Source organism: Euleptes europaea, chromosome 5, assembly GCF_029931775.1.
Source record: "Euleptes europaea isolate rEulEur1 chromosome 5, rEulEur1.hap1, whole genome shotgun sequence".
Classification (NCBI taxonomy): Eukaryota; Metazoa; Chordata; class Lepidosauria; order Squamata; family Sphaerodactylidae; genus Euleptes; species Euleptes europaea.
The window spans coordinates 49,482,030-49,503,384 of NC_079316.1; the positions used below are offsets into that span (position 1 = coordinate 49,482,030).

General features: G+C 41.2%; 1 protein-coding gene and 2 non-coding genes across 6 annotated transcripts in view; all 3 read left to right on the plus strand.

The window, feature by feature from the left end:
* Window positions 1-1,525: 1,525 nt before the first annotated feature.
* The window catches only part of ATG16L1 (autophagy related 16 like 1), a 28,506-nt gene continuing 8,676 nt past the window's right edge, over window positions 1,526-21,355 (plus strand). Inside the window, exons 1-13 of one of the 4 annotated variants that reach the window (XM_056849940.1) lie at window positions 1,526-1,692; window positions 5,401-5,494; window positions 6,116-6,221; window positions 10,589-10,662; window positions 10,768-11,019; window positions 12,162-12,227; window positions 13,145-13,231; window positions 13,987-14,043; window positions 14,236-14,283; window positions 15,072-15,174; window positions 16,944-17,049; window positions 18,044-18,114; window positions 20,431-20,502. In XM_056849940.1, the coding sequence (XP_056705918.1) occupies window positions 1,578-1,692; window positions 5,401-5,494; window positions 6,116-6,221; window positions 10,589-10,662; window positions 10,768-11,019; window positions 12,162-12,227; window positions 13,145-13,231; window positions 13,987-14,043; window positions 14,236-14,283; window positions 15,072-15,174; window positions 16,944-17,049; window positions 18,044-18,114; window positions 20,431-20,502 (1,251 nt within the window). In that variant the 5' untranslated portion in view covers window positions 1,526-1,577. The remainder of the gene's footprint in view (window positions 1,693-5,400; window positions 5,495-6,115; window positions 6,222-10,588; window positions 10,663-10,767; window positions 11,020-12,161; window positions 12,228-13,144; window positions 13,232-13,986; window positions 14,044-14,235; window positions 14,284-15,071; window positions 15,175-16,943; window positions 17,050-18,043; window positions 18,115-20,430; window positions 20,503-21,355) is intronic. The other 3 variants (XM_056849941.1, XM_056849942.1, XM_056849944.1) reach the window with 3 other exon arrangements.
* Window positions 15,338-15,612, plus strand: LOC130478493 (small Cajal body-specific RNA 6). The gene has a single exon (XR_008933354.1). It is a non-coding gene; the product is annotated as a small Cajal body-specific RNA 6 (non-coding RNA).
* Window positions 18,403-18,668, plus strand: LOC130478492 (small Cajal body-specific RNA 6). Its single transcript, XR_008933353.1, has one exon. It is a non-coding gene; the product is annotated as a small Cajal body-specific RNA 6 (non-coding RNA).

Here is a 21,355-nt window from a genome sequence, read left to right on the forward strand (position 1 = left end):
GATTAGCATAGGCCTATCAGTGGGAGTTGAGGTGGGGATTTAGGTGGCTACATGATCTGGGACGGGGAACCGAAACTTAACGTTCCTTAAGCGGTAGGTAATTCTGGGCCCTGTCTTGGTGGAAGGCTGTACCAGACACAGAGAGCCTGATTTCCTGACTCCTGGTTGCCACCTTCCCAAAGCCCTCATGCGTGTGCTCACACGAATACATAGTGTTTCAAACCAGCTCTTATACTTTAGGCCTAGCATTTCCATAAGAGCAGTTATGCAGACTGAACACAAAAGCATACATTCAAATAATAATAATGATTACAGGCATTACAGAAGCAGGGTATGTTGGTGGTTCCCAACTTTGCCCTGTGCCAGCCCAGGCAAGGAGAAGCAGTACTGGGCCTTTTCTTCCACCCTCCATCAGGCGAGTGGGCGGGGGGCCCTTTTCCAGGGCCAAATTGGCCCCAACCCCAAAGGAGAGGGGAAGGGTTGTTTTATTTGCTTTCCAGATTGGCACCTGACCTCACATTAGGCATAACGTAGGACATGGCATTTGTACCATTTGCTTGATGCAACTAAAGTCTCTCCATATAGATTTACTGACGCATCAGGCTGCTCCATCCCCCACCCCGCCCATCTGTTCGTCTTTCAAGACTCGTTTTTGTTTCTGCTGCAATGAACGACCACGGCCACTCTCGCTGGCGCTTGGCAAACGTAGAGCAATTCTCGTTGAAAATAAACCACGTTTTAGAAAGGGAACAAGAGGGCGGCGGTCTCCCGTCGCTTTGAAGCGGCTGAGATTTAACCAGTGTGGGCAGGGCTTAATTCTAAAGCGCCAATCAGGGGCCTTCTCAATCCCCAAAGACGATTGGTTCTTTCCCCGGAATCTGTTCTGCCTCCTAAGATGGCGACCTCCGAGGGGCCGTCCCCCACGATCCCTTCCCAAGATGGCCTTCAGTCAAGGGCCCCACCTGCGGCCATTTTGTGCGAAGCCACCCGCGGATTTGCCAGTTTGCAAAGTGACAGGTTTTGTTTTTTAAGCGGGGGGCAGATACACAAAGAGGGACTAGCGCAGAGAAAGGAAGGACCTGACGGTGCTGTTCGGATGACAGCCACGCGACGGCATGGAAGTCTGTCTGATTCGTCGGTTTCTAGTCAGGCATTAGCGGGCGCGTCTCTGACGCAGATGACCTGCGACTCCGGAATGGGAAGCCCCCTAGTGACGTGATACCACCCGGCCCTTGGACAGTGCTTGCTTGCGGGAAGCGGGCGGTGGGATGGATGGGGGCTGCGGCCCGGGTGAGGCGTGGTGAAAGGCTCCGGCGACTAAGGGAGGCCCCTTCTCGGTTCTGTACTTGATAGTAGCAGCGGTAAGCTGTCTGCGCGCCATTAGTCCTCTTGGAGGGGCTGGCGGCCGGGCGGGCGTCTATCTCAGCCCGTCTCTTTGGCTTCTCGTGCTTGCTCTGCCCAGTATTGGCCGCCGGCTCGTTTGAGTGGTCGTTCCCTTCTCCTGTCGCCCAGGCCAGCTTAACTCGCTCTTGGGCAGAGCGATAAGGGCGAGAGTAGGAGGAACGGTCCGTGGGAAGATGTCTTCTGGGCTCAGGACCGCGAGTTTCCCCGCCTGGAAGCGCCACATCCTGGACGAGCTGAGGCGACGGGATCGGCTCCAGAGGCAGGCCTTTGAAGAGATCATCTTGCAGTGTAAGCCACTCGTTTTGATCGCTCTGGAAAGCGCTGCGTTTGGGCGGTGGGACATGGTGCCATGAGGGATCTGGCAGAACAGGATACTGTTATTTTAATGGTTTGGACAAAACATGTTTTGGCTGCTGTTGGTTATTATGCATCTTGGGCTGTTCACTGGGCCGATATTGTTAAGGGTGGTCTTCTAAATTACTGGCCTGGTTGCCATTGGCGTTTCCATCTGGTGCATTGGTCCTAGCAAGGTTAGAAACTAAGAGCAGGGAGTGCCTATCTTCACTCTTCTTTCTTTTTCCTTAACTGGTATTCCTACTACCTGATAGTATATAAAATGTGGATTGATGTCTGTATGAACCGCTTGCAGCGTTTTCCCCCGAATTCCTTTGTTACAAGGCTAGTTAGTGTACTATGTATAAAAAAGATACAAACACTTGAAACTTGTCTTTTTCTTGGTATCCTTATTTACCCTTAACACCCTGTATGCACAATAGAAGAGATTTGTGGATGATCTGCAATGATTGCATGATTGTGTTGCCCCTAAAAGGTTTATCAGAATAGAAGGGATCCCCAACGTTTTGAGCCTGAGAGCGCCTTTGGAATTAAGGGTTTTAAGGGATTGGAGTACCCTGCCTATAAGGGAAGGCTGAAGAGTCTGGGACTTGTCAGTTTGGAAAAGAGACAGCTGAGGGGGATATGATAGAGGTTTATGAATTTATGCACAGGGTAGAGAGGATGGACAGAGACAACTTTTTCTTCCTCTCCCAAAATATTAGAATTTGAGGACATCCAATGAAGTTGATGGGCAGTATTTCAGGATGAAGAAAAGGAACAAACAAAAGGAAATACTACTTAACACAACGAGTGATTAAAATGTTTAATTCACTGCCAGAGGATGTAGTGATGACCACAGGCATAGACAGCTTTGAAAGGGGATTAAACAGATTCATGGAGGACCAGTCTGTGACTACTAGTAATGAAGAAAAAGAGTTGGTTTTTATTTGCCGACTTTCTCTATCACTTAAGGAAGAATCAAACCAGCTTACAATCACCTTCCCTTCCCCACAACAGACACCCTGTGAGGTAGGTGGGGCTGAGAGAGCTCTTAATAGAATTGTAACTTGCCCAAGGTCACCCAGCTGGCTTCATGTGTAGGAGAGGGGAAACAAATCCAGTTCACCAGATTATCCTCCGCCATTCATGTGGAGGAGTGGAGAATCAAACTCTGTTCTCCAGATCAGAGTCAACCCTCCAAACCGCCATTCACCATGCTGGCTGGTGAGTACAGGGAATCTCCACATTCAGAGGCAGTAAACCTCTGAATGCCTGTGCCAGGAGGCAACATCAGGGGAAGGCCTCAGCCTCAATGCCTTGTTGTTTGCTCTCCATTGTAACTGATTGGCCACTGTGTGAGATGGGATGCTGGACTAGATGGACCACTGGTCTGATCCAGTAGGGGTCCTCTTATGTTTTTATGAATTTTAACACAGGGTGGTGGGCACAACCCAAAAAATTTATTGACTTCATTTATACACTTCCTTTCTCCCTAATGGAGACCCAAAGCAACATGCCGTTATCCTCTCCTCCATTTTATCCTCACAACAACCATGTAAGGGTTTGACTTACCAAAAAAGTGTCCATGGTCGTTTAGGGATTCAGACCAGGGTCTCCCAGATTTTAGTCCAACACTAACCACTATACCCTGCTAGCTGTAAAATGACTGCTGCAGGAGGGGGAGGCAACAACAAAATAGCATGAATTTAGGCTCTTTGTGTGTGTGTGTGTGGTCAAGTCACAGCTGACTTATGGTGACCCAGTAGTGATTTCAACGCAAGAGATGTTTGGAGGTGATTTGCTGTTGCCTGCCTCCATGCACAACCCTGGTATTCCTTGGTGGTCTTCCATCCAAATACTAGCCAGGATCAGAGCTGAGTGTGTGTAACTGGACTAGGTCACCCAGCAAGCTTCTATGGCACAAGTGGAGATTCAACCCTGGGTTAACCACTGCCCCACACTGGCTCTCTGGAATGAGGCTATGCATAACTCTAATAGTAGCTCTTCAACATTTAAGGTGGAAGCTCTGCTTTACAGGATACCGTTTTAAATGAGCATATTGTTTAAAAATATTTTCTTGCTTACACTCAGCTTACTTTCAATTATTCAGTGCTGTGGTGGCATCTGCTGCCAAAGCAATGTTTTTTTAAAAACCTGCACAGCCAATCAGATCTCCAGTGGCCAATCAGAAGCCCTGTTGGGCAAAAGCCCCACCTGGCCCTGCCTACTTTTTAAAAGCACTTGACGGTTGCTGGGAAATTTGTTGGCGAGCCCTATGGTGCACAGAGGCACCATACTGGGGACCCCTGGTGTTTTTACTCTCGGTAAATACCGCAGCAAAGACGGGCCAAGGAAATATTAAGACAAGATCTGTCTATGCAAGAGATTTTCAGTTAGCAGCATAAGGGGATTTACCATTTTGCTTGAGTATAAGAGGTGTGTGCATGAAACTTTCCATCAAGTCTGCATTTGTTCAGGTGAAAGAAGGGGGTTTCTTTGCTGCTGAAACAATGCATTATGGAATCCTTTTCTAGCCCACCCGGCATGCAAAGGATTGCATTTCATTGTCTAACAAAGGAGTGTACATTTTTTGTTTGCCATCAAGTCACAGCTGACTTATAGCAACCCAGTAGGGTTTTCAAGGCCCGAGACGTTCAGATAAGGTTTGCCATTGCCTGCCTCTGGTGTTCCTTGGAAGCTGACCATCCAAATACTAACCAGTCCTTTGTTCCTTGGTCTGTTTGGATTCCCTGTGAAACAGAATGGGAGATTCTGCTTTGATGAATAGAGAGTGGTGTTCCAGCATCGATACTGCTCCTAATCTAATGCACATAGAGATAGTGAGGTACAGATTAGAATGAACATAGATTTTCCCAGTGGAGCACCATTGTTAAAAATTAACTCATAACCAAATTGTTGCATAAGCAAGGTATTAGCCTGATGAAGAAAGGAAGAAAAGTTTTCTTGTTGCAACCAAAGCCTGTCATTCAGATAAGAATTATCTTCTTGTTCAGACCTGAAGCAACTAAGGCTGCTTTCTTGGCATTAATCTTCCATGGCTGATTCCATTAAGTCTGCCATGGCTCCTTCACTCATCTGAGCAAGGCCTCCTGCAGGTGCCACCTTGCAAAAGGGTGTCATCAGCAATTGCCCATACACATGCATTCTCTATTGTAACCTTATTACACAGGTAATAGGGCTGTAGGGTAATGAAATGGTTCAGAAAACGATAGGGACTGGAGTATACTACTGTGTGCTGTCTACTGGAAGTATGCTCCTATTATGTAATTTCTACATAATTAAAGTGCCATGTTTCTACACTTATGCTTTGTTTCAGCTTTGTTACAGATTGCTGTAATCCAAACCATATTGCATTGTTTATTGGATGTCCCATCCTGTTGACTGTATTGACTTACACAGTGTAATCAGCCTTGAGTCTCAGTAAGAAAGGCGGACTATAAATAACATAAATAAGTATAGCAGAATGTGTAAAGAGTACTGTTTTGTACACTTACTTTGATACTGTTGGCTTATGATTCACATTTTGCAATCATTAATAACTTGTGTTATTTATTACCAGATTGTGAAATTTCTCTTGCTTGTTCTCGAGTTTTGTTTTGTTTTTTGGCCCTATTTTAATGGAAATTCTTTTTCCACTAGATAACAAATTGCTGGAGAAGTCGGATCTCCATACAGTGCTGGCTGACAAGCTACAAGCAGAAAAATATGACTTGCCAAGCCGGCATGAGATCAGGTATTTGCTAAGAATACCAGTAAAGATGTAATGGAGTCAATACTTTATATGTATCTAGGAGAAGTAAGCAGCACCTGTAGTATTTTATGTGCAATTCTGACCACTGAAATACTCTGTTCTGAGTACAAGAATAACTAAAACTACTGCTAATAACCATCTTAATGTTTCTAGCCTGATCCTTTGCATGCTTTCAGTTCAGGTGGACTTTTCCCCAAGTGAGTGTGCATCAGATTGAAGCCCTACTCTTAACTGGAGTTAAGATGGTGATATCGTTTAAAAAAAAAAAGTGGTTCAGGAACTGCAAGCCTTGATCTTAGAGATCAGTTCGCCCATGACTAAAACAATCACCCAACATCTGTAAAACCAGAGATGTACAGAGAGTGTTAACGTCTAAGGATTTTTTTATTGGTTTCACTTACACGATCTGAGGACTACATTAAGGAATTAACTTGATTATTTTTACATAGCGATCAGTGGTTTACACTACAAATAGGAATAAAAAAATTAAATTTCAGTGAAAAATGGGTTTCTGGAAATAGTATTGTTACTTGAGGTATGGTTGGAAATGCTGTATGTATTAGAGAAACTAAACATTTCCTCTTTACCCTTCAAAAATTCCAGTCCCGGACACGATGGTACAAGGAATGATGCTCATTTGCAAGAAATAGCCCAGCTAAGAATTAAACATCAAGAGGAATTGACAGAGCTACACAAGAAACGTGGCGAGGTTAGGATTACTTTATCCAACAACATACTCTATTTCAGGAATGCTCTTTTGCAGTAGTGTCAGTTGTTTTGTTTCCTATGGGATTCAACAGTGTGACTATCTCAAATTGAAATTGTTATGTGCATTTTGTCAGGTAGTAAGTTGTTACTCTTACATCCTCAACCACGTTTTTCTCCTTATGTGACAATTCAAAATGCATTCTGTTAGGTACAGAGAAATGTGTAAATATGTTTTATTAGGATTAATCTATTCTGTTTCTAAAGTCTTGTTTCCTGTGGTTGTCAGGATATAGGAGGAGCCACAGTGATTTTTGCCTAATGTTGAGGTTTGTTTTCTGGTCATTGTTGACCTAGCTTTACTAGGTTGATATCTGCACACATAGTATATGGGAGACTTATACTAACCAGTATCACAACAAGAACCTATTATACCAGATGTTTGCGTAATTGGGAATAGAATTTACAACATATACACACGCCTGGTTTGTATTTGTATTCATTAATGTATTTCTATAAATGTGTGCAGGGTTAACAAATGGTTTTAATTAACCACTGATGAAGGCCTTATAGGCCAAAACGCGTTTGGTTTGTGGTTACAGTGATCAACCTCAGGAAATGTCATTGTGCTATTTTAGTGCTTTTAAATAATTTTAACTTTTACATAGCGCTTCTAATAAATTATACTTTCAGTGGTTCTTGTAGGTTATTCGGGCTGTGTAACCGTGGTCTTGGAATTTTCTTTCCTGACGTTTCGCCAGCAACTGTGGCAGGCATCTTCAGAGTAGTAACACTGAAGGACAGTGTCTCTCAGTGTCAAGGGTGTAGAAAGAGTAATATATAGTCAGAAAGGGGTTGGGTTTGAGCTGAGTATTGTCCTGCAAAAGTATTGTCCTGTAAGTATCAAGATAATGTGCTAATGAGGGTATGGTATGTTAATATGGAACCATTGTATCCTGAAGTGATCTGTTAATGTGTGTAATCCAAAACTAATCTGTATGGCTATTGTTGAATGTTGTCTTTGTCTGGAGGTGTTTCAGGGCAGGAAGCCAAGCCTTATTCATTCTTAAACTCTCCTCTTTTCTGTTAAAGTTGTGCTGATGTTTGTGAATTTCAATGGCTTCTCTGTGCAATCTGACAAAATAGTTGGTAGAATTGTCCAGTCTTTCAGTGTCTTGGAATAAGACCCTGTGTCCTGTTTGTGTCAGTCCATGTTCAGCCACTGCTGATTTCTCAGGTTGGCCAAGTCTGCAGTATCTTTCATGTTCTTTTATCCTTGTTTGTATGCTGCGTTTTGTGGTCCCGATGTAAACTTCTCCACAGCTGCAAGGTATACGATATACTCCTGCAGAGGTGAGGGGGTCTCTTTTGTCTTTTGCTGATCGTAGCATTTGTTGTATTTTCTTGGTGGGTTTAAACACTGTTTGTAGGTTATGTTTTTTCAAAAGTTTCTCCATCCTATCAGTGACTCCTTTAATAAATGGCAAGAATACCTTTCCTATGGGAGACTGTTTTTCTTGAGTTTTCTGATTTTTGTTTGGTTCAATGGCCCTTCTGATTTCATTCTTGGAGTAGCCGTTTGCTAGCAGTGCGTGATTTAGATGGTTAGTTTCTTCCTTGAGAAACTGTGGTTCACAGATCCGTCTTGCACGGTCCATTAATGTTTTGATTATTCCTCTTTTCTGTCGGGGGTGGTGGTTGGAGTTTTTGTGTAAGTAGCGATCTGTGTGAGTTGGTTTCCGGTAGACCTTGTGACCTAACTGAAGGTTTGATTTACGGATGACAAGGGTATCAAGAAATGGGAGTTTACCCTCAATTTCCTTTTCCATGGTAAACTGAATGTTTGGATGGATATTATTAAGATGGTTTAGAAAGTCCATTAATTTTTCTTCACCATGGCTCCAAATGGTAAATGTATCATCTACGAACCTGAACCAGACTGTAGGTTTGTAAGGTGCTGATTCTAATGCTGTCTTTTCAAAATATTCCATGTAAAAGTTTGCTATTACTGGACTGAGTGGACTTCCCATAGCTACTCCATCAATCTGTTCATAAAATTCTTGATCCCATAGGAAATAACTTGTTGTCAAACAATGGTGAAATAAGGCTGTTATATCTTCTGGAAAAATCTGGTTAATCAATGAGATTGTGTCTTTAACTGGAAGGAGGGTGGTTCATCCCGACACACACAGAAAACTATGCAAGACTGAAGCACAACCACCACGATTATATGGACTACCTAAAATTCATAAGGATTCCGTTCCACTCCGACCCATCGTGAGTGCCATTGGTTCCCCAACATATGAATTAGCTAAATATTTGACCACCCTCCTACAGGACCACATTGGAAAAACCACTTCTTACATCAAAGATTCAACTCACTTCATCAACAAAATCAGTCCGTTAAGACTCAATCCAAAGGATATATTAATCAGTTTTGATGTTGTATCCCTCTTTACCAAGGTTCCAGTTAAAGACACAATCTCATTGATTAACCAGATTTTTCCAGAAGATATAACAGCCTTATTTCACCATTGTTTGACAACAAGTTATTTCCTATGGGATCAAGAATTTTATGAACAGATTGATGGAGTAGCTATGGGAAGTCCACTCAGTCCAGTAATAGCAAACTTTTACATGGAATATTTTGAAAAGACAGCATTAGAATCAGCACCTTACAAACCTACAGTCTGGTTCAGGTTCGTAGATGATACATTTACCATTTGGAGCCATGGTGAAGAAAAATTAATGGACTTTCTAAACCATCTTAATAATATCCATCCAAACATTCAGTTTACCATGGAAAAGGAAATTGAGGGTAAACTCCCATTTCTTGATACCCTTGTCATCCGTAAATCAAACCTTCAGTTAGGTCACAAGGTCTACCGGAAACCAACTCACACAGATCGCTACTTACACAAAAACTCCAACCACCACCCCCGACAGAAAAGAGGAATAATCAAAACATTAATGGACCGTGCAAGACGGATCTGTGAACCACAGTTTCTCAAGGAAGAAACTAACCATCTAAATCACGCACTGCTAGCAAACGGCTACTCCAAGAATGAAATCAGAAGGGCCATTGAACCAAACAAAAATCAGAAAACTCAAGAAAAACAGTCTCCCATAGGAAAGGTATTCTTGCCATTTATTAAAGGAGTCACTGATAGGATGGAGAAACTTTTGAAAAAACATAACCTACAAACAGTGTTTAAACCCACCAAGAAAATACAACAAATGCTACGATCAGCAAAAGACAAAAGAGACCCCCTCACCTCTGCAGGAGTATATCGTATACCTTGCAGCTGTGGAGAAGTTTACATCGGGACCACAAAACGCAGCATACAAACAAGGATAAAAGAACATGAAAGATACTGCAGACTTGGCCAACCTGAGAAATCAGCAGTGGCTGAACATGGACTGACACAAACAGGACACAGGGTCTTATTCCAAGACACTGAAAGACTGGACAATTCTACCAACTATTTTGTCAGATTGCACAGAGAAGCCATTGAAATTCACAAACATCAGCACAACTTTAACAGAAAAGAGGAGAGTTTAAGAATGAATAAGGCTTGGCTTCCTGCCCTGAAACACCTCCAGACAAAGACAACATTCAACAATAGCCATACAGATTAGTTTTGGATTACACACATTAACAGATCACTTCAGGATACAATGGTTCCATATTAACATACCATACCCTCATTAGCACATTATCTTGATACTTACAGGACAATACTTTTGCAGGACAATACTCAGCTCAAACCCAACCCCTTTCTGACTATATATTACTCTTTCTACACCCTTGACACTGAGAGACACTGTCCTTCAGTGTTACTACTCTGAAGATGCCTGCCACAGTTGCTGGCGAAACGTCAGGAAAGAAAATTCCAAGACCACGGTTACACAGCCCGAATAACCTACAAGAACCAATGAACTCTGACCGTGAAAGCCTTCGACAATATTTTATACTTTCAGTATTTATACATATACTTATATATATTTTCTTTTCACCCAAACTTGGGTACCCAGCCATTGTTGAAATATACAGTACTCCTAGCTGGAAGTGATTAAAATACCATAGGCATGTAATTACCAAATATAAATGAGGCTGGTTTTGTTATTGATAGTAGGCTGACAGTTGACCGTGAGATGATAAATCCTTCGTTCTAGAAATAGATAGCCTCTTACAAATGTCATGGTTGATTTTTGTGTTCTTTAATTGTTTGATGTAGTGGGGTTTTCTCTGTACGTGCACATACATTAAAAAGTCTGTATATGCTAACAATGTGACAGTGATTGTTGGTGATAAAGTATCTCTTAAAGCAGTGTTTATTTTCCTCACTAATGTAGTTTTTTTCTTTATAGTTGGCCCAATCTGTGATTGATCTAAATAACCAAATACAACAGAAGGACAGAGAAATGCAAATTAATGACGCAAAGTGAGTAGAATCCATTTTTTTTTCTGACATAATTTGTTCTAAATGCTAGAAATCGGCCTGTTACCTTCTAGTTGGAATCTCATGTATCTGTTGCTTCTCTTGAAGGATTGCAGAATATTTGCAAAAGATATCTGAGCTAGAAACAGAGTGCCAGGAGCTACGCAATATGCTGCAAGATCTTGAGCGAGCCAATCAGACTCTTAAGGATGAGTATGATGCTCTTCAGATCACTTTCACAGCTCTAGAAGAGAAATTAAGAAAAACAACCGAAGATAACCAAGAATTGGTGACTCGTTGGATGGCAGAGAAGGCTCAAGAAGCTAATCGTCTCAATGCAGAAAATGAGAAAGATTCAAGGTAAGATAGCTGCAGTGTGCTCTGAGTAAATTATTTTGTTTTAAATATGAACGTCTGACCCTCTATCAAGACCAGAAGCCCTTTTCTTCCTTTGCTTCTGTGTTAGAGCATTATTCGTATCAGTAAGTTTTCGAAGTCTTATGTGGAAGGGTAGTGACAGTGTTGATCATAGTATCTTATTTTTTATTTATGTACAAAATTTATATGCCACCTTTTTGCCCTCACAAGGGCCACCAAAGTTGTTAACAAAACACAGGTAAAATCACATTTTAAAACCACCCCCACATACAAAAACACACACACATTAAAATGAAAACAGCTGAAATACTCAAGACATAAAAGCAGAATATTGATCAAGAAGGAGAGATCACTGAGGGAATGCCAAATTAAACAAAAAAAAGTCTTAACTTGTTGGTGGAAGATGGCAACAGAAGGGGACAGATGAATCTCCCTGAGGAGATGGTTCCAGAGTTTTGGTGCTCTATCCAAGATGGCCCTGTCCTGGGTTGCCACTGCCTAATGTCAGAAGGTGGGGGCACTTGAAGCAGCGCCTCCAAAGATGACCGGAGTGGGCAGGTGGGTTCATTAAGGAATAGGCAACCTGGTATCTAGTCTAGTGTGCTGGTGACTTTCTAATGACTTGTTGCATTCTTTTAAAAAATACCTTTTTCCAACAAAGTTGATCTAAATGTAGATCAGTTCTGGCTGGTTCTCATAATGCATCGTGCATCTGTCATATGGTCCACTTTGCCATGTCCAAGTGCTCAAATTAAAATGGTTGGAAAAATTATGCCAGGACTGGGCTAATTGCTATTGAGCACATTAACAATTCACCAGTTTCTATCTACGTGAAAGCTTTCCAGGGTAGATAAGGAGTTCTTGTGCGGACAAGGAATGTGTTGAGTGACTCACCCTTTGAAATGTCTTCTGTATCAAGATCCCCCCAGACAAAACTTACTGAAGCAACAAGTCTGCCAATTAGCACTTCTAAATGGTTGTGCTTAATTCAGTATGGTCTTTCGAGTGTGTTTCTCTGGTTACCATATTACAGCACACTTGAAATTCATCTTCCGAGAACTTGTCAGCAGGCTGTGGATGAGCTGATGTGGAATTTCCCAGCATTTTTGTTTCTGTCCTTGTAGAAGGCGACAGGCCAAACTTCAGAAAGAACTAGCGGAAGCTGCTAAGGAGCCACTGCCAGTCGAACAGTAAGTATTCTCTCATATATTCAGCTCTTTAAAATTCATAGCAACTGGGATAAAAGGTACTTAATTCAGCCAGGAAAAAAAGACAAGCAAGTGGTTAAGCTCATAATCTGTGTAATCAGTGTTACATTACTTCATCACAGAAAAGGAATTAGGGTTGCAGTGTAAGAGGAGTTGCAGTGTAAGAGGAGTTGCATTAGTTTAGTAAAGAGTTGGAGTCACTATGGCATATGAGCATTAGCAGATACTTAGGGAAAAGAGAAAGTTTGCTTTTCTTGTGTACTGAAAGTGCATAATAAACACAGTTATTTTAAAAAACATGATATGAATTGCAGACTTGGCTGAAGCTTCTAGGATGGGACTTGGCTGAAAAAAGAACGAAACAGGAAGCATGAGCTTTTGTGAGTCAGAGCTCATTTCTTCAGATGCCACTGAGCTCTGTCTCATGAAAGATCATGTTGGAATAAATGTTGTTAGTCTTTAAGGTGTCACTGGACTTCTGTTGTATTTTGCTACAATAGACTAACATGGCTACTCCTTTGGAATTACCATGAAAGGTGGAAGCCGTCCATTAAAAAAATTATTTGCTTAAAATGAGCACATTTTACATTACTTAAATATGTATCCCACCTTTTCCCAAAGCTGAAAGTATCTCCTGTTCAATGCTTCATTCTGTAAAAATACTAAAAACAAGTATTTTTTTTAAAGTAGCATTGTAATGTTGCCTGTTAAAAGTATCATCATTTAGTGCCACTTTGATTATAATGAGAATGGTGATTTTCTGTGCATGGGAAGTCTTTTCCTGCTTCATAGGAAAGCAATTTAATGATAAGGTTATAAGAAGTGGATAAGATGAAACACCGGAATTTCCTTTAACCCTCAAATGATTCAAAAGAAGGCACGATCCTGTTGTTCTCCAGGGACGATGATATTGAAGTGCTTGCGGATGAAACCTCAGATGCTGCTGAGGATACATCTCCAGTGCGTGCTGTCAGCCGGACAGCTAGGTAAGAAGGGCAGAGAAAAGAATGAAAAAGTTCTTTTTCAGAGAGGGCTATAAAAGACTTTGACTGGGAGGAACTGTGACTATCCTCAGTGGCACAACAATGTGGGCTCCCTGCTGCTGTTTCTTGATATGAGAAATAAATGAAAGTTAGATCTTCTTGTGCTGATATGCTAAAGAAGTCATTATAAGGGATGACGTCATTATAAGGGGAGAATGAGGCAGGCTTTCTAGATGTTTGTGAGAGTGGGGTGGTAGAAAAGATTGAATGTGTGTGTGTGATCCTTGATAATCACAATGAAAATGGTTTTTCTTTATGTACTCTTAAGAATCTAGTCTGGTTTTCAGTCCATGTTGATCCCTGAGAGCACTTGAATAGAAAGCACCACCATGTGCCCAGCCTCCTTACTGGGGTAATTGTTCTGAGCGCCTAAAACTTTAGTTCACCCTAATAACTTGTTCAGCCCTTAATTTTATTCTCAAGATTCTAGATGATTAAGGTGCCTCTATTTATTTTCCTTTTTTCGCTCTTATCTAGCTGTTTACTGAACAAAGTTATGTTGGCCTGTATGAATGTTTTTATTTCTGTAGTCTCAACATGATTGGGCTTCTAGGCTGTCTCGTGGTGGTTGACTTTTCATGGTGAATTTAGGTCTTGATGAGAAGGAATATTCTCCCTGATGCATGTTGTGGGCTATGTGTGTTTTTGACCTCTGCTTGAACAATTAAGGTTTAAATCTGTCCTCCCCTCCTCTTTAGTAAGCGACTTTCCCAGCCAGCTGGAGGCCTTCTGGACTCTATCACTAATATCTTTGGGTAGGTTAGAATACATTCGCCTCTTTTGTTACATAATTGGTTCAATACACACTACCATTTCAGTGATGCAAGGAATGCAAACACTTGTCCTTATGTCAGCCTTTTTTTCCAGCTTTTGCCTCTTCTTTTTTTGTTTTGTTTTGAACTACCTGTTCTTTCTGCTGTTTGCTGACCTCTGACTTTTCCCTCCAGTCTGTCTGAGTCTCCCCTTTTGGGACATCACTCTTCTGATACCGCCAGGTGAAAATTCACTTGAAATTATTCACATTTACTCCAGCATGTGAGCGAGGGATGTTGAAATAACTGCCTTGTTTGACATATCAGTAGCTGTGAAAAACTTTCATTGTTATAAAAAAATGCTTTGGACTTCTTAAAAGAGGGCTAAATTATAGCAAGACCAGTAGCCGTCTTGCTGAGCAAACTTCACAATGATTGTGCTATGGCAAGTCATTGTGGTTTTCTAATGCATTATGAGGAAGATCTGCCTTGATCCATGAGGAAAGGCAGGATATCAATATACTAATAAATAAATAAATGTATAGTAGTAATGCAGTGTGAGCTTTTTCAATAGGCAGTTCTGATAGTTTGTGTCTTTGCAGCTCACTTGGATTACTTTGTATGGTAGAAAAATAAGCACTGTTCAAAATAGTTGCTGAGGCTTGGCATATGGGTGACCCTGGATTTGGTTCAGTTCAGGGCTCCACATGGCTGGTGTCATGCTATCGAGTCCCCCACTTCAGCATCACTAATCTGTGGGGTGGGGTGGAAGTTGCTATCATCCAGCAGGCTCTTGTGAGTGCCAGTTTCAGGGATGATGGCAGCTGCATGGAGTCCCAGCTTTGCAACAAAGTGTAACCACCCAGCTACTGTAAAACTCAAATTTGGGCTTGATCTCTCCACCCCTTCCCTCCCATTCTTACCCTATCGTGTAGTCGGGATCATCCCTGCTCTCTCCCCCCACCCATATTCAGAAACAAAATTTGTTCCCTCCTTGTGCTTCCATATTTATTTTGTGTGTAATTTCCCAGGAGGCGCTCTCACTCCTCAATTTCGGTCCCCCAAGATAATGTCGATAAGCATCTGGGTGTAAGCAAAGACGTGCGAGTTCCTACCACTGCAGTGTGTGTTTTTGTAAGTATGTTTAGGAAATGTTTTCTTTAGAAATGAAACCAGCTACTAAGTGGCAGATGCCTCTATTGAAACCGTTTTTTGTGTAACTGTAAGCAATTTAACTAATGCAGGTTTTACCTCCCCAAACAAGTCAGAGACTCAAGTTACCTGTTAGATGTCTTGAGGTCAGTGATGATGAGAAAAAATACTGATTGCACTAGCTGATTGCACACCCGTTGGTTTCTCAGCTCCCAGCAGTGTGTTTCTTTTTCGCTTCCCTCATTTTCCAGTAATGTTATGAGATATTATGAAGCTGCTGATAGTATGTGGATAAAGTTGGTACATGTTGCCTATAGTGTTGGGGGCTTTGCACCAGCTGTCATCCAACAATGCCAGTCCAGGAGCTGTCAATTTCGGGTTGTCTTAATGTGCATGATCATAAGTTTTCAAGCTGAGACCTCCTAGGTTTCAATTTCATTACGAATGATGATGGAATGAATGCCATTTTGTTTCAACATCAGTTTTCTGCACTAAAAAGCAATTTATATATTTAATAACTTTTATTAGAAAAGGCACATGAAATAGTTTGGAAAGTGTGTGTGTATGTGTACAGGCATACATATACCCCCAATTAAATGATAGAACTTATTTATTAACACGAAGAAAGAAAATGCAAAGTGCACAGTAAATTATATAACTTGGGTGTTTACTCCCTTAAATAATGTAGGGTGTTTTAATCATTGACAGAACTACTGCAGAAAAAATATTTTAAGTAACACATTAAAAAATGTTCTGCTTTTGATGCTGTTTTTGTTCTGTAGTCAGTAAGTAAGCCATGGTGGTATCTGTCTTCAGTTTCACATATGAGTCAGATTAACCATGTTAGGCAATAGCTTGTTTTTCTTAGCCTCTGTGTAGATCTTTATCAGTATTTTGCAGTGAATTGTTAGAGCAGTGGTAGTTTAGTATAACACTAGCCTAATATGTTTTTAATATTTCTTATATAACCTTATTAAACAGGTAATGGCAGATTTTGATACTGCATTCCAAAGTGTTTTCATCACTCGTAACCTTTATGCCAGAATATGGTTATATTGTGTTAAAAATCCATTGCATACATTGATTTCTCCCACTTTCACATTGCATCCAGGACATAAAATTTCTTAGTTCTAACTAATCACACTTTAAATAAATTGCATATAATAACTACTATTTCTTCTAAAACAGTGGGGGGGGGCTTCAGAATATTTTGTCCTTGCCTTACTAAAATTCTCTTTGGTATATTAAAACTCCTAAGTTAAAGTGGCATTTTAATTCTCCATGTCAAGTGATTGTTTGTGTTCCGGTATTTGGAATCAAACAGGAAAATAATCTCTGAAAACGAAGTTCTCCAGTGGTGGGAGAGAGGGTGTCCTGAAAGATAAAGATTGAGATTGTAGACCTTTCAGGCCAAAGCACTGGGTAGCTTTTCCAGTGAGAGAAACACCACCCATTCAGCCTGAACAGCAGGTAGTACAAGAAAGCGCTCAGGGAGCAAGTTATTGGGGAAAGGTTAGTTTGTTGCTTTTAAAATGTAGTATTTTAGGTTCTAATTTGTAAGTAACCATGAGGAAAGGATATAAATATTTAAATATGTGTTTCTATGTTTACTTGCAACCACAAAGGAAAAGAACAGTGGAAAACTCAGATTTGAATTTATGTGGGCTGCTGATCAGCTAACAAATCAGATTTGTCTTCCTTGGCAACTGCTGTATATGTCTCAATTCTTCTTCACCCCCCCACCCCTGCAGGATGCTCACGATGGGGAGGTGAATGCAGTCCAGTTCAGCCCTGGCTCTCGGTTATTGGCAACAGGGGGCTTGGACCGGAGAGTAAAACTCTGGGAAGTCTTTGGAGGTAATGAAGAAGCATGCCATAAGAAATCATTGAGGTTGGCACATTGGTCAGTTTCTTCCCAGTGTATCTGTGGAAGCGGGCTCTGACATATGCAATATCATACTGGAATAAATATTTTTAAGGTGCCACTGAAATTACATTGGTCAGTTAACCAATCAAATATTCTGTGGAGCTAACAATGTCCCTGCATAGGTGGTGGATTACCTTATCAATTCTCATTATGGTGTCATATGTTGCAAGGGAAGGGGGGAGAATAGCTTGCCCCTTAACTGTGCGGCTGCATAGCAAAACTACTCTCACTGGCCACCTTGTATAAGGACAGGCATGTCCAGACAGAAAGAATTGGCCTGTCTACTTGGCACAACTGCGCTGACCTTTGCTTACTTAATAGCTGCTGTTGCCTTTTTGATTTTTGCTTAACTAAAAATTGAACTTGTGGACTGACCCTGGTGACCTAAAGAGAAGAATTATTTAGTACATTGTTCACATTTATATAGCTCTTACCCAACATTGTTAAAAGTTGTAATAGTTCATTACAATTTTCAAAAGTTTATTTCCTTGTTTCATAATTTGTTTTTCTAATTGGTATTAGCATCATCCCTGAGAATTATAGTGCCTTTTTTGTTCTTGAAGCTTTGATTGCAATGCTTCAGTGTAATACTCTTTGGTATTTAAATGGTATTTAATGGGTCAGTTGGCTTTTTGGCCAAAAGTGGCCAGGTCTGTCAATCAAAAGCAGTGTTTTTTTGAGGTTGACTTGGTAGTTGGCCTGTCCTGCAACTTTAGCACAGAACTAAGAAATGTTGAGAGCACTGAAATCTACTGCTCCAAAATTGCTCACTACTGAAGAGAATATAGAAGTTACAATTGTTGGGTGCTAGTGATCATGGTTTCAATCAATTCTGTCCTGCATATTTCATTTAACTAGGTTGAGTGAAAGGAGACACAGGCGTTTGAACTGTTCCTGACTGACAATTCTTGTATCTTTTTACAGACAAGTGTGAATTCAAAGGTTCCCTTTCTGGCAGTAATGCGGGTATTACAAGCATAGAGTTTGATAGTGCTGTGAGTATGTATGAGGCCATTTTGACACCTCTTTCCTACCCCAGCCACATTACTAAAACCGCACAAAATGTTTCTGGGGATGGCAGCATTGCCTAAAAATTATGTTGTACCAGGAAGCTCTTTTGGGGAAGCACTCCTCTGTGTTTTACTTTACAGAGGATCCCTGAATTGGTTAGACTGTCTCTGTGTATCTTGATGATGTGCTGTAAGTTTTATCTAGGATTACTGTATAGTAAGTCTGAGAACATGGCAAAAGCTTCCATATTTTACAGCTTGGTGTTTTTCTGAGGTCGATGATGAACAGTAAAAGGTCTGATTGCCCAGCTGTTTTGCCTACTTTACCCTTACAACTCCCAGCATTTCCTCCTCCATCATGCTCTAGAAGTGCTGTGATGGGATCACCATTTGCTGACAAGTGGCAACATATTCAGCTTGTGTTACCCTAGAGTATTGGGTTGGCACTGCTGAAATTGATGTCCAACATAAATAAATAGAGGAGTTTGAGGTATTGGCTCTGTGCTTGGGTATCTGATCTCAAATTTTTAGCTGAGACCTCGTATGGAGCGATGCATCCCTGTCTTTCCCTCCCATTCTTCAAGTGATGGGTAGTGGCAGGGAGCAGATGTGAAGGCAGGGATGAAAGAAGGGACCCTGGAGTGGGGAGGGGCTAACAATAGATAATAATGCACAGTGTGTGTTAAGTGCTGTCAAGACACTGCTGACTTATGGCGACCCTATGAGTTAATGACCTGCAAAATGTTCTGAGGGCCATGGCTTCCTTTATTGAGTCAATCCATCTCTTGATGGGTCTTCCTCTTTTCCTGCTGCCTGGAACTTCTCCTAGCATTATTGTCTTTTCCATTGATTCTTGCCTTCTCATAATGTAACAATACATAAAGTACAATAGCTTCAGTTTGGTCATTTTAGCTTCTAGGGAGAGTTCAGGCTTGATTTGATTTAGAACCCACTGATTTGTCTTTTTGGCAGTCCACGGTATCTGTATAACCTTCCTCTAATGCCACATTTCAAATGAATCAATTTTCTTCCTGTCAGCTCTCTTCTTTGTCCAGCTTTCTCACCCACACATAGAAATGGGGAATACTGAGTTTTGAATTATCTTGGTTGCCAGCGACACATCCTTACACTTAAGAATCTTTTTTAGCTCCTTTGTGGCTGCCCTTCCCAGTCTCAGTTGCCTTCTGATTTCTTGGTTGCAGTTTCCCTCTTGATTGATGATTGAGCCAAGGAATAGAAAACTTTTTTTCAATTTCTTCTTCAACTTTAAAGTTGTGTAATTCCCCAGTAGTCATTACTTTTGTCTTCTAGATGTTCAGCTATAATCATGCTTTGGCACTTCCTGCTTTAACCTTCATCAGGAGTCGTTTCAAGTCTTCACTACTTTCTGCCAGTAATGTGGTGTCATCTACGTATCTCAAATTGTTAATGTTCCTTCCACCAATTTTTAATTCTACTTTCATCTAAATCTAATCCAGCTTTCCTTATGATATGTTATGCTTATAGATGAGATAGGGAAATAAATACATAATTGTCTGATACCTTTGCCAATTGGAAACCATTCTGTTTCTCTGTATTCTGTCCTAACAGTACCCTCCTGTCCAGAGTATGCACAGTAGGATAATTATTTAAGATATTTCTGTGCTACCTATTCATAATCCTGCTCAAGGAAGCTTACAATTAAAATAATATAAAAACAAGACATTGGACATAAAGAGCATAATAATTACCCATAAAACAGAAGCAGATCATTTGAAAAGCTAGTAAGAGAGACTCTCTAAAAGATGTGTTTTGGGCTGGCCCCTAAGAGAAAGTAAAACAGGTGGCAGGTCAGCATCAAGGAGGAGGGCATTCCAGAGGTGAGATGCCACCATAGAAAATTATCTGTCTCTAATCGCCACCTGCCTCACCTCTGAGAAATACGAGAGAAAAGAATTGTAGCAGAGAGACAGGGAGACTTAAACCTAAGGAATAAGAGTCCATGAAGAAAGTAGCAAAGAGCAAGTACAAATAATTAATGATAAGGGTTGCTCACCCTCTCAAAGCATGAAAAAGAGAATACGGGAGCAGGAGAAGAGTACAGCAGTCATGGCCAGAGATGACCATGCCAAAGGCAGAGAGGGAGAACATGCAGGAGAGAGACCAGTGGCAAAGCTTGACAAGATTCTGAATTGCATGGGCAACAGAGGAAGGTTTGAGTGCATATGGTTACGAAAAGTAATATTTATTAGGTATAGAAGACTGGGCAGATGGTTGTTCCAGAAAACAATTTTTTAAAAGAAATCTTATTTGTTTTCTCAGGGTTCTTACTTATTAGCATCTTCGAATGACTTTGCCAGTAGGATCTGGACTGTAGATGATAATCGGTTGCGGGTGAGTATCTTGCCTGAAGCATAGTCTTTCCCTAGATTTATAAATAGAAAAAAGTTAAAAACTTGCACGAAGGCACATTTCATATTGATCTGTTTCATATTTAAGCAGTCATTCCTCTGCCATAACTCAGTGGTGAATGACACATGCTTTCTGTGCAGAAGGGTCCAAGTTCAACCCCTGGCCACTTAAGGAGGGTTTTGAGTAACAGCACTGGGGAAGGCTTCTGCCTAAGACTTTCAGAGAGTTGCCAGTTGGAATGGGCTGCTGGCTAGGTCCAGTGTTCTGGCTTTGTAAATATTAAAGTCTGGACTTGAGAGGGAAATTATGAGAAAGTAACTGCTTTGCAGCCAGACAAAAATTAATCTGGCTTAGCATTTAGTCTTCAAAAGTGCCTGGCCAGATGATCTGGGAAGGTCAGAAATGGAGTATGTTGGTTTTAGCCATCTTCTGTGGTTTATAGAATCATAGAGTTGGAAGGGACCACCAGGGTCATCTAGTCCCACACCCTGCACAATGCAGGAAACTCACAACTACCTCCCACATACACACCCAGTGCCCAGAAGATGGCTAAGATGCCCCCCTTCTCATGAACTGCCCAAGTTCATAGAACCAGCATTGCTGACAGATGGCCATCTAGCCTCTGCTTAAAAACCTCCAGGGAAGGAGAGCTTACCACCTCCCGAGGAAGCCTGTTCCACTGAGGAACCGCTCTAACTGTTAGAAAATTCTTCGTAATGTCTAGACGGAAACTCTTTGGATTTAATTTCAACTCGTTGGTTCTGCTCCGACCTTCTTGGGCAACAGAAAACAACTCGGCACCCTCCTCTATATGACAGCCCTTCAAGTACTTGAG